The 12,694-nt window shown below is 37.7% G+C and overlaps 1 protein-coding gene across 3 annotated transcripts in view; it reads left to right on the top strand.

Annotated features, from left to right (window-relative positions):
- ern1 (endoplasmic reticulum to nucleus signaling 1) overlaps positions 1–12,694 on the top strand; it is a 52,720-nt gene that overhangs the window by 8,078 nt on the left and 31,948 nt on the right. For all 3 annotated transcript variants that reach the window (XR_013816411.1, XR_013816412.1, XM_079815784.1), the window contains exon 2: positions 8,244–8,364. Coding sequence is in view for 1 of the 3 variants with exons in the window: in XM_079815784.1 (XP_079671910.1) it covers positions 8,244–8,364 (121 nt within the window). In the remaining 2 variants the exon portion in view is untranslated. The remainder of the gene's footprint in view (positions 1–8,243; positions 8,365–12,694) is intronic.

Raw genomic sequence — 12,694 nt, 5'->3', positions numbered from 1 at the left:
GTGTGTGTGTGTGTGTGTGTGTGTGTGTGTGTGTGTGTGTGTGTGTGTGTGTGTGTGTGTGTGTGTGTGTGTGTGTGTGTGTGTGTGTGTGTGTGTGTGTGTGTGTGTGTGTGTGTGTGTGTGTGTGTGTGTGTGTGTGTGTGTGTGTGTGTGTGTGTGTGTGTGTGTGTGTGTGTGTGTGTGTGTGTGTGTGTGTGTGTGTGTGTGCGCAGACCGTGCGCACGAGTGCTGAGCGGTTTGAACACTGGCAACACTTAAAAATAAATGCAAATGATAAACTTTAGTGACGATGCGACACTGCCTCGATTGTGCAAAGTGGCAAATCCTTTGTCAACTGTGCAGCTTGATTTTAGTGCAGATGCAATGCGCTGATGTGAAGCCATTTGAGCATTTTGAAAGGGAGAGAGAGAGCGCGCACGCGGTGATTCACGCGCGCTGTTTGTGAACTTACATCCCACACAAAGTTTTCAAATGACTGCGTAAGTTATTTAATATAGAAATATGAATTGTACCTCACCTTCAGCATTATAATTATTTTACCCGCGCCGGAAAGAGAATGAGATGGTGTCGCTGCGTATCATGCCCTAGCTCTCACGGCAGGTGCGGGTTTATGTGTCGTCAGCATGCGATCGGTTCATGAGATCGGCCTTTTTGGAGACCGCCGATCAACCATCCCAAAGCGATTATCGACCGATCGAGATCGGTTGCCGATCGATCGGAGCACCCCTACTGAAAATATATATACATTTAACTTAAAATTTTCAAGTAACCTCAATGTGAACATTTTTATTAGTATAAACCTAGCTAGCTATGACAAGCTAATTGAGAAAATTGACTCATTCCCGCAGATTTTGTGCTCACACCCAAAGCGTGCACATAAGCCGCCTCTCGTACTAAATTTAGTTATTTTTTGCTGTTTATTGTCAAAATGCCGGTCTTGGTCGAGTATTTAGTCAGTTCTGTAAACAGTTGAGAAAGACAATGCATGTTTAACAGTGTAATGGATCCGTGCGTCAGGTCTTAAAGTGACAGCGGCCTAATGAACCTGCTGCCAAATTATGAGATTGGTCAAAATTGTGGCCAGTGAAAAGGACTGGTAACTTTGGGAAACCCCTAGCCACAGCGGCTAATGTCAAGCAAACCCTGATTAGCAAATGTGTCAGTAGTCTTTAATGAATGCACATTGCACATGTTGCAATTTCTATTAAAATAGTTTCTCATATTTCCCTTTTTTCTGCTGTAGGAGAATGAGGATGTGGAAGTGTAAGATAGATAGGGTGGACCTGCTAATCACATGTTTTATAAAGCCGCTGCTGTGAACACATGACATGAGTCGATCTGAACCTGATACGACTTCAGAGATGTTTTGCACTGCATTAGCTAGGGTGGTAATATGCAACGGGGTGATGCAATGTCTGCCTCATTTTATTAAGCTTCATAACAACTGCTTGCTTTTGAGCATTTTAATGTTCAAGTGCCTGCTGTTCACTTTTGCTCTGCCATGATTTTAGAAAGACTTTTGATGTTTTCACACTTGAGTCCTCTGTAAAAGAGCGTTCACTTTACACTCTCTGGCCTTAAAATTACGCTCACTTCTCATTTTAGTTAATTTAGCTGTGAACAGATCGATAGACCATTTGAGTGTTTACAATTGCAAACAGTGATGTGTTTTGTGGGCGGAGCCTACCCTGATGGCAGAAATTTTAGGCCCCTTTGTACTTCAAATGAAGAATGAACTGGTGGCTGGTGCGACGTAATTTTGAACAAAATAAGGTCAAAACAAAGTTTGTTTGGAGTTTGAAACATCTTGCCAAAAATAACTTTCCGGAAAAGTTTGCTCCGGCTGGTAAATACCTTCATATTACCATTGCTCTGTGGTGATGATGTAACAGGCGGGTGTGACTCAGAGGCTCCGCCTTCTTTTAATTGGAAATCTTCTCTGGTTAATTTTCTCTGTTCAGTCCGTCAAGGTCAGACACAAGTAAAAAAAGAGACTGTAGAGCTGCTTTAGAATAGAAATTGAAGTTGTAATTCTAATTGAAAGAGACTCTGACACTATTTTTCATGTGTAATACTGTAAAGATGATACTTTAAAGGGGACATATTATGCTCCTTTTCACAAGATGTCTCAGGTGTCCCCAGAATGCATCTAGGACGTTTCAGCTGAAAATACCCCACAGATAATTTGACAAGCTATAATAAATTTGCCCCTATTTGGGTGTGAGCAAAAATTAGCTGTTTTTGTGTGTCCCTTTAAATGCAAGTGAGCTGCTGCTCCCTGCCCCTCTTCCAGAAGGGGGCGGATCCTCTACATGAGCTTCGGATACTTGGTCAACAACAAAACAGTCGAATCTCACTCAGCCTGTCAGACATAACCAGTTGTGGAGTGCATTTATGTTTGAACCGGAGTCGGACACAGATGAGAGACTCAGGAAGAGGCTGACACTTTTAGACGCACATGGACGTTTCTGAATGGTTGGATACATAACGTTAGTTGTTATAGAGTTGTATTGGTGCTCGTGTGGGAACGTAACATGTCTGTCACCCCACTAATCAATGCATAATAAATGTGCGTTTATGAATTACGCAGACCGTGAGCGTTTTCGGGATAATACTAATGACAGCTCTAGTCTCTGTGCAGTCAGAGACGATGATAATTTTAGCCATATGAGCCGTAGAGCATTCTAGAAAGCTCATTCAGAAAGGAAATTTGCAAACATTCACAAAATATGAAGTTCCATCCTTACTTGTTCTGGAAGTTAGAGCACGAAACGTTGGTATTGACTCGTCCTTCAGAAACAACTTTCACAAATCCAGCTTTGCACTGACCCTCCTTGGTGAAGAAGTCATGTGTAAAATGATTTGCGCAAATATATTATATATTATATTTTCCTTCATAAATTAAATTCAACCACGGTGTCCTCAGTGGCTCGGATGCCGGGCAGGGGCGCGGGAAGTGGGGGTGCTGAGGGTGCTGCAGCACCCCCTGGTTTCAAAGGATTGCAATGCACATTTTTGTTCATTTACATTTATTCATTTTTAGGATTTAATCATTTATTTGTAATAAACATTTTAAGTGGCCCATTAAAAAGTATTATTTATATGTTGAATTATGTTTTTAAAACATAGCCTAAATGAGGTCATATTGTGACCGTTGCGGTGTGTGCGTATATAGAAAGAGCGGTAATATTTCCTCCAGTGGAGCGCGCCTTTCTGGAGATTCCGTTGATTTCTGAAGCTCATTCCGCTCAGCACCGCGCGCTCAACCCAGAACTCCCTTTGTGACATTCTTGATCAAATATAGGCCTATCTGAAATAGGGCTGCCTCAGACTAAGTTTTTTTTTTTGTTGTTGTTGTTGTTGTTGTTTTTTCTAGTAGGCTAGTTGTTCATTTAAGCCGTTTTTCACGCAGCTCGCCGCCTCCATGTCATTGTCTGTTATAGGCTATTTGCTTATTATTTATTAAATCCGGGCAATTTGGTTGATCAAATATTTATTAAAATTAAGATACAATGTATACAAAACGAAATTCAATGTAAGGCTTTCAACAAAACAAAACTTATTGCAGTATTATTTAACTTATTGAAGACCCCCGTCTTCTGATAAAGGCTATGCATCTTATGTGTCCTGTTCACTTTTCAACGTAGCCTACATTTAATAAAAAAATAACATTATAATATTTAAACTGAAACTAAATACGTGTTTTAATGGCTACAAGCAGTGTTGAGTGTAGTAACTAAGTAATTAGTTGCTGTAATTTTCCCTTGAAAAAGTAAAGAAAAGGGATTATTTTTTCTGTAATTTAATTACAGTTAGGCTACTTCTGAAGTAATTGAACTAAATAGCCTACTAAATACAATTATATATAATACAATAATGGAATTAACATCAAAATTTAAAGTCTAACTTTAAAATGCATGTTTTTATGTATCCTTCTAACATTTGTAATACTTTGGTCAGAATAATTGATGTAGTTTTATATTATTTATTTTAATGAATTAAAAGAACCGTTTCAAGTCTATCCTTGAATCGCAGTCGAGGTTGATATACCGTAGATTTGGGAAGTAGCCTAATTAGTAATAAGTAATTAAATACATTTTGGAGAGAGTAATTTGTAGCTACAGTAGGCTAATCAAATTACACTATTGAAGATTTAATTATTAACTAGTAATTCATAACTTTTTTAGAGTAACTTACCCAACACTGGCTACAAGTAGGCCTATAGGCTAAAGAGAAATGTCATATCGGAGCGGGATTTGAGTGCACGTCATTTTAACAGTGGGCGGTTGCTTACATGCTCTGGTAAGGTAGGCAGTTTTTTTGCGTCAATTTGTATTTCCTGTAACCCCCCCCCCCCCCCCCCCCACATCAAAAATCACAGCACCCCCAACCTAAAACATCTTCCCGCGCCCCTGATGCCGGGAGTCTATGAAGACAACAACAGAACATTAGTAATTAGGGCTGTTTATTGCCAAGATTCAGGCGATACAATATGTATCACGATACAGGGGTTACGATACGATAAATTGATATTGTTATATATTGCGATATTGTAAGAGAGGCAAAATATTGCGTTTTTTTTTTTTTTTTTTTTTTTTTTTTTTTTTGAAAGATCTCATTTAAAAGAATAAAGAACATAACCATATGCATATATATATGTATGTAACATTTTCTTTGTATACATGTTCTTTTTTCGTCATTGATCCCTATGCTTCCCATCTTGTCATGCCCATAAAACTACGATAAGTGATTAATCTGCTGTGTCGCTGTGAACCTCTAATGCCCAACAATATTTGGCATGATCACACAAATGTATTCATGAAGTGCTTTCTAAGTAGACGACACTGAGGATTAAAGCCTTTCAGGATCTCTGTGGTCTGTGTTTGTTTTGTTTTCATGTCATCCTAACGTAATCTCAGAGAGTGAGCGCTGAAGGAACATTAATTTGCAGTGATGATTGTGCTGTCAGAGTTCAGAGAGGCCAGCGGCTGTGGTTCAGCAGATGTGCTGCATGTTTTCGGTTCTCTCCTGAAACCAAGAGCGTGCTGCTGTTTCGATGGGGATCTGTGTGAGGCCGTGAGAGATCTCACAGGTGTGTAATGTTTGCACTGACTAACTGTCAGATTCAAGCGACAAAAACAGATTATCACTCCAGCACGTGATCAGAGAGTGTGAGTGTGAGTGTGAGTGTGAGTGTGAGTGTGAGTGTGAGTGTGAGTGTGAGTGTGAGTGTGAGTGTGAGTGTGAGTGTGAGATGTGTGTGTCTTTGTTTAATGAACTTGCACCCAAACTGGATTCAGACTAGTTTAGGTGAGCAGGATTGAGTGTTTATTGACCAACAGGTCTGGCCTGGTCTGGTGACTTTGAGTGATCACTGTGCATTTCTTTTTTTCTCTTTTTTTAAATTCTGGGTTTTGTTTGAAGCAACTTTTGGAATTCAAGTAACCGTTTTAAAACTAAAAAGGGAAAGCGATTATGGTTGGTATTCCTGTAGCTCAACTCATGGATTTGATTCCCAGGGAATGCATGAACTGATTAAATTTATAACTTTCATCACTATTCAGCGTAATGTATGTCGCTTTTAAATAAAAGTGTCTGCTCAAATCAGAGCTTACACGATTCTGGATAAACTGAGAATCACAATTTTTTTTTTCTTTCAACTTTCAAATAGAAATCACGATTCTGAACAGTCAACTAAACAAAATAACGTAATTTTAATTTAATTTAAAATGATAATTGCTGAAGTCAATTTAAAAATGTTTAATCAATTTGAAATGAATTTTTTTTTTTGGTTCATAAGCCACCCCTACTGACAGTTTTTCAAATCGCAGTAAATAAAAATATAAAAACAATATGGCCCCTATCATACACTCGATGAAAAATATTTTTTGCTAGTTTCAGCCCGACGCAGTTATCATTTTCATGTCCAGCTCCAGGTTGTTTAAATATCAAATGCACTGGCGCTGCACTTTTAATGACACTTTTAATGGCAAATCCAGCTGTTGGCTCTTCTTGTATCAGTCTAGCCTGTAATGCATGTTGTTCATGTGTGACGGTCCGTCTGTGTGAAGGATCCAAGCCGTGCGAATTTGAATGTGCAGAGGAGAGTTTGCTCAACTTTAAACCCTTGATTTCAAGCTATGCTGTGCTATATCCAGTGTACAGCCATGTCATATTCATGTCATATTCACTTTGTACTGTATTTATAATTGCTGTTATCTGGACTATGAGAGAATCTGATTCCCAGTCCACATAGTTTTATCAGATTACTGTGAGTTAGAGAGTATACTTCTTTTTTTATTCACGTTTTTATAACAGTTTCTTTTGATTTGCTGTGTGTGTTTGCTTGGTTTTATTGTATTTATGTGGTATTTGTATTTTTATAATTAAGTTTTTGCCATGAATATAGCCTAAGATGCTGACATGCTGGCATTAAATAAAACAATCTGAATCTGATGATTTCTTTATTTGTGAAAAAATACTATAATAGTATTACATAATCAGTTTGTATTCAAAGTAAAAATCTGTTTATTTTATTTATTTTTTATCAAGTTCAAATTATTTAAAATTATTTATTATCAAATATATAAAAAAATGTAATTACATTTCAAACATAATTTGACATGTTTTATTCTCGTCAAACAATCACACAATGTGGTTCATGTGGATCATGATCTCTACTCTATTTTTATGTCTTTAGGGAGAAAAAGTTAATGAATTTACATGTTGTGAATCTGACAGGCTCTGACGTAAAACTAGTTTAAAAAAACAAAATACATTTACTTACATATTTGAGAATCTCAATATCAAGTATTACAAAATCTACAGTGGCCAAAAGTGATGTCCGGAGGGGGATATTTGTTTTTATGACCCTGCAAATTCGATTAAACCATCAAAATATTAGGAAAATATTTTATAATAGTTTAAATATTAGAGAACAACAAAACACTAAACGTGGTTAAGATATTTTTCTGACCAAATTTTTTGGCCAAAAAAGGCAAACTACAGCGACAGGTTTTATTTTCCTATGCAAAAAAAATGCACAGAAAAAACACAGGAAAAAAACATACATTGACTACAACATAATGAGTTATTAATATTCCATTGGTTCTCCATTGTTTTTGCATGTTCATAATTTCTTTGTATGACAGCCTGGACAAACATTATGTTGGCACAATTTGGCATGTTTAATTGCATTATTACTACAAATATAACAATTGTCTTCAAGCAAAACTGTGCAATATGCTTACAAAATCTAACAAATATTTAATAATATTTGAATTAAAGGATAGTTCACTTCAAAAGGAAAATTTCCTGATAATTTGCTCACCCCCATCTCATCCAAGATGTTCATGTCTTTCTTTCTTCAGTCGAAAAGAAATTACGTTTTTGAGGAAAACATTCCAGAATTTTTCTCCACATAATGGACTTCAATGGCAACCAAGGGTTGAAGGTCCAAATCAATGCAGTTTCAAAGGAAGGGCTTCAGAGGCTCTGCACGATCCCAGACGTGGAATAGGGTCTTATCTATTTATATAATTTTTAACCTCAAATGTTCGACTCCGGTGTTGTGCTTCTTCACGGTGTATGACGTCATCACATCAGAAAGATCACGCAGAAGGTGGAAGTACCGACCCAGTGTTACAACAAACGTGCAAAGACTAAATCAAATGGCCTTTACAAAAATAAAGGTAAAACAACAATGACAGACAATTTTGAAGTTGGAGGAGAACATGAGATGGAGTTTTGTGGCACTAGGTCGGTACTTCCTCCTACATTACGGACGTGACCTTTCCGACGTGATGACGTCATACGCCTTGAAGTAGAACAACACCAAAGTCAAGCAATTGAGGTTAAAAAGTATATACATTTTTTTTTTTTATGTCCGATGGTTTGTCAAGACCCTATTCCTCGTCTGGGATCGTGCAGAGCCTCTGAAGCCCTTCCTTTGAAACTGCATTGATTTGGACCTTCAACCGTTGGTTGCCATTGAAGTCCATTATGTGGAGAAAAATCCTGGAATGTTTTCCTCAAAAAACGTAATTTCTTTTCAACTGACGAAAGAAACGCATGAACATCTTGGATGAGATGGGGGTGAGTAAGTGAACTTTTGAAGTGAACTAATCCTTTAAGGGTGAAAATGTCAATTTTCTAGGCCGAACATTACTTTTGGCCTTTACTGTCTTTAAGAAACTTGTAAATAATAAGGTAATGGATGATCCAGTGACGCTGTGTGTTTGCAGGGCTTCTGCAGCAGCAGTACGGTGTCTGTACCAGAGAGTCTGCTCTTTGTGTCCACACTCGACGGGAGCCTTCACGCCGTCAGCAAGAGATCTGGAACCATCAAATGGACCTTGAAAGAAGGTACGTATACGCATTTATTGGAAGACCTGTTTTAAAAGCGTTCAGATCAGATTACATGTACCACAAGTGTAACAGCAGTGAAAGTAGTGAACGCCCAGTGAGCGTGTGAAAGTGAACACCAGCACTATTGTTTGCAGGAGTGTAAAATTGTTATCAGTGGTTCTCAACCTTTTTTACTTAAGGGCCTTCCATTATCCTGCACAACATTCATACAGGTGAAGATATTTCCTCTTGTAAATCTGCTGTAATTATGGCAAAGTTTGTGTTTGTGTATGCTTGTGTTTGCAAAGTTTTTTTTATAACTCCATTTCCAGAAAAGTTTTGTAAATCGCAATAAGAATCTGTGATTTGTTAATTCCCATGAACCTTTATTTAACTGACAAAAGTACAGAGAAAAGATTCCCAATGTTTCCACTGACTACTAAAATGAATTGTATTTTGTAAAATCTAAACAAATGTTGATTTTGATGGCTGCAACACACACAAGGGTATTGTAATTGAGTGTAAAGAAGCATCTCAGCACAAATGGGTCATGGCTCATCACTTTGTGCCAAATATCATGAGAGAATTTGTCAATTCAAAAAATCACATTTATCACAAATCCAATCTCCAAAACACAGTGGAAATGTGTGCTGAATCCATGTTTCAGCGTGTTTTGGGGAAAAACTTAGATTTAAACTGACAGTGTGTCTGTTTCCCGAACAATGTTAGGAAGACTGTTCCAGAGTTTAGGTGATAAATAGGAAAAGGATCGACCGCCTGCAGCTGATTTTGATATTTTAGGTATTATCAACTGGCCAGAGTTTTGAGACCGCAATAGACGTGATGGAGTATAATGTGTTAAGAGCTCGCTCAAATACTGGGGAGCTAAACCATTTAGTGCTTTGTAAGTAATTAGCAAGATTTTAAAATGTATGCAATGTTTAATAGGCAGCCAGTGCAGTGTTGACAGAACTGGGCTAATATGGTCATACTTCCTGGTTCTAGTACGAGAACTAGAACTCGAGCTGCTGCGTTTTGGACCAGCTGGAGTTTGTTTATTAAGCGAGCAGGGCAACCACCCAGTAGAGCATTACAATAATCTAACCTTGAGGTCATGAACGCATGAACTAACTGTTCTGCATTTTGCATTGAGAGCATATGCCGTAATTTAGATATATTTTTAAGATGGAAAAATTCAGTTTTACAGGTGCTAGAAACATCTCTTTCAAATGAAAGATTGGTATCAAAGAGCACACCCAGGTTCCTCACTGACGACAGAGCAGCCATCAAGTGTAAGACAGTCACAGTATTCTAGGTTACTACGTGCAGAGGATTTTTGTTCAATGAATAAAAAATCATTTTTTTCAGAATTAAGTTGCAGGAAATTACTAGTCATCCAAATTTTTATATCAACTATGCATTCCATCAATCTTGTGAGTTTCGTCAGGGTGCAAAGAAATATTATCAATCAGCACAACAGTGAAAACTAACGGCATGCCTGATTCATATGGTTCATATGGATAACTTTTTTACGACCTCTATTGTGGACTTTTAATGGATGGACAAACTAAAGAATATTAAACTAAATCTTTATTTGTGCTCTAAAGATGAATGGAAGTCTAAGGGGTTTGGATGAGTAAATGACAGAATTAAGAATTTTTAGGTGAACTATTCCTTTAAACTATGTTACAAAACATTATTCCAAATTATATTACTTTAAAAACTACATGGAATATTTGAACTCAAAAATTATTCTGTCACACCACACCAACCATCTACTTTAACCTAAAATCTACAACAACAAAAAAATTGTTTTGAAAAATGGTGCATTTAATATAGAATTGTTCGGTTACAGGTGTGTGTTTACTTATTTATGGGTGTGTATTTATTATCCAATCAGAATTTAGCTAACTTAAAGGGATGGTGTCATCATTTACTCTCCCTCAAGTTGTTCCAATCCTGTATGAAGTTCTTTCTTCTGTTGAACACAAAGGAAGATATTTTGAAGAATGTCGGTAACCAGACAGTTGATAAACTCCATATAGAAAAAAATACCATGGAAGTCAGTGGAGACCAGAAATGTTTTACTTACCCACATTCTTTTAAATATCTTTTTTGTTCACACTTTAGCTTAGGGAAACACATATTCACTATTAACTATGACTTTTGCTTCAATAAACTCCTAATGTACTGCTAAGAATAGTTAGTAAGGTAGTTGTTGTAGTGGTTAAGTTAGGTATTGGGTAGGATTAAGGAATGTAGAATATGATCATGCAGAATAAGGCATTAATATGTGCTTTATAAGTACTAATAAAAAGCCAATGAACTAGTAATTTGCAAGCTAATAAGCATCTAGTTAATAGTGAGAATTGAACCCTAAAATAAGGTGTTACCTCTTCAAGAAGAAACAAATTAATACAGGTTTGGAACAATTTGAGCATGAGATGACAGAATTTTCAGTTTTGGGTGAACTATCCCTTTAAGCAGTTTTCATTTTGACTTCTTATTCATCTTAAATCTGTCAAATATGTTGTGGGAAATATTTGAAACATTTTTATTAAAAAGCACTTGTTTTTACTGCATTTATGACAAAAGGTGGTAATCTTGTTTGTCCCCCATGCAGTCTCAATAATATTTTAAATCTCTGTCAAGCAACTGCGCACAAACTGTGTCAGGCCAGGCACGTCTGTTCACCTCATTTCCTCTTGAGCTTTCTCTCAAAACAACACATGAATGAGGGATGGTTCCGTTTAATGCATGTTAAAGCTCCCTCCACTTCTGCTGTGTTTAACATGCATAGAATGGAATATTCCATCATCAGCACACTAGCCTCCCACTGGCCTTGTTTTTCAATATTCACACGGTCACAGCAAGTTGCATTTTATCCACCTGCTGTGTCTCAGAAACCTGCTGTACAGGCTGAGCCAGTCTTACACACTGCAGGAGCGTGGCATACGTTAAAAGGCCGTTGCACTACACACCCACAGTGACCTGTGTTGTGCAGTCTGACCTGATATTCTGTGTTTAAGTCACACAATTGCCAGATACACTATATTGCCAAAAGTTTTGGGACGCCTGCCTTCACATGAACTTTAATGACATCCCATTCCCATCCATAGGGTTTAATATGAAGTTGCCAACTTTGCAGCTATAACAGCTTCAACTCTTCTGGGAAGGCTTTCCACAAGCTTTAGGAGTGTGTTTATGGGAATTTCTGACCATTCTTCTAGAAGTGCATTTGTGAGGTCAGGCACTGATGTTGGACGAGAAGGCCTGGCTCTCAGTCTCCGCTCTAATTCATCCCAAAGGAGTCCTATCAGGTTGAGGTCAGGACTCTGTGCAGGCTAGGGGGGGTCTGTACAACTAACGCAACAGACGTGATTGGAGTCTGAAATGACATAAGTTCAAACACGTTAAATGTTTTATCAACAAAGCTCGGGAGGAGCACCCTCTTCTTGTGTCTTAAGACACAAAATTAATTTGTAGCTTTTATATAGCCAATGTACACACAATCAGGGAAGAAACTGGCCATCTCGGGGTGTGTTCACACTTGGAATGTTTGTTTGGATTAAAACAAACTCTGGTGCGATTGCTCTGTTAGTGCGGTTCATTTGAATAAGTGTGAATGCTGCCATCTGAACCAAACAAGTAGACCGAGATGGGTCTCACTCCGCTTCCAAACGAACTCTGGTGCGGTTCGACTGAAATATGAACAAATATGATGTTTAGCCAGAACACAGCATTGTTTTGGATGTTCGCTAAGTATTGCTAATAAAAGCCGACCAATCTGGTTGTGAACATATCCCTATGCCTTTAGGTTCGGTATCTTTAGGTTTGGTGTTTAAACAGAGTTTTGGAGTTAACACTAAGTGGACCAGGACTAAATGTTTTACATGTGTGAACACAACCTTATTCTCCATCATAAATATTTGGGTGTTTGGGAACACAATCGTGAGACGCTTCTGGAGGGAATTAAACCCAATCATTCTGATGACAGACTTTGGCTCAGGTGTTTCAGAACCACCAAACCAACATTTGAGATGATGTGATCCGATTGATTCGTTGGTTAGTCCAGTCATCCAATCATGTCCTCTGTTGAGGCAAAGTTGCATGGGTTTGTTGTTGTGCATCGAGGGATTTATGTGTTTCTTATCGGATAAAACATTTATCAATCCACCTCAATTGAGCGCATACGTTTTTTATGAGCATTTTTAGAATATATGTGCATTCTTGGTGTCTCTATTCAGCAATTTTTTATGCGATCTCACAAAACGTGCATAAAAATAGGTGGATGGAAACATAGCTATAGTAAAATAGTTAATATACACACACCTGTGACGGAAAATCA

The sequence above is a fragment of the Gobio gobio genome (assembly GCF_949357685.1).
Source record: "Gobio gobio genome assembly, chromosome: 1".
In the NCBI taxonomy this organism is placed as follows: domain Eukaryota; kingdom Metazoa; phylum Chordata; class Actinopteri; order Cypriniformes; family Gobionidae; genus Gobio; species Gobio gobio.
This window is presented reverse-complemented; position numbering and strand designations above follow the sequence as displayed.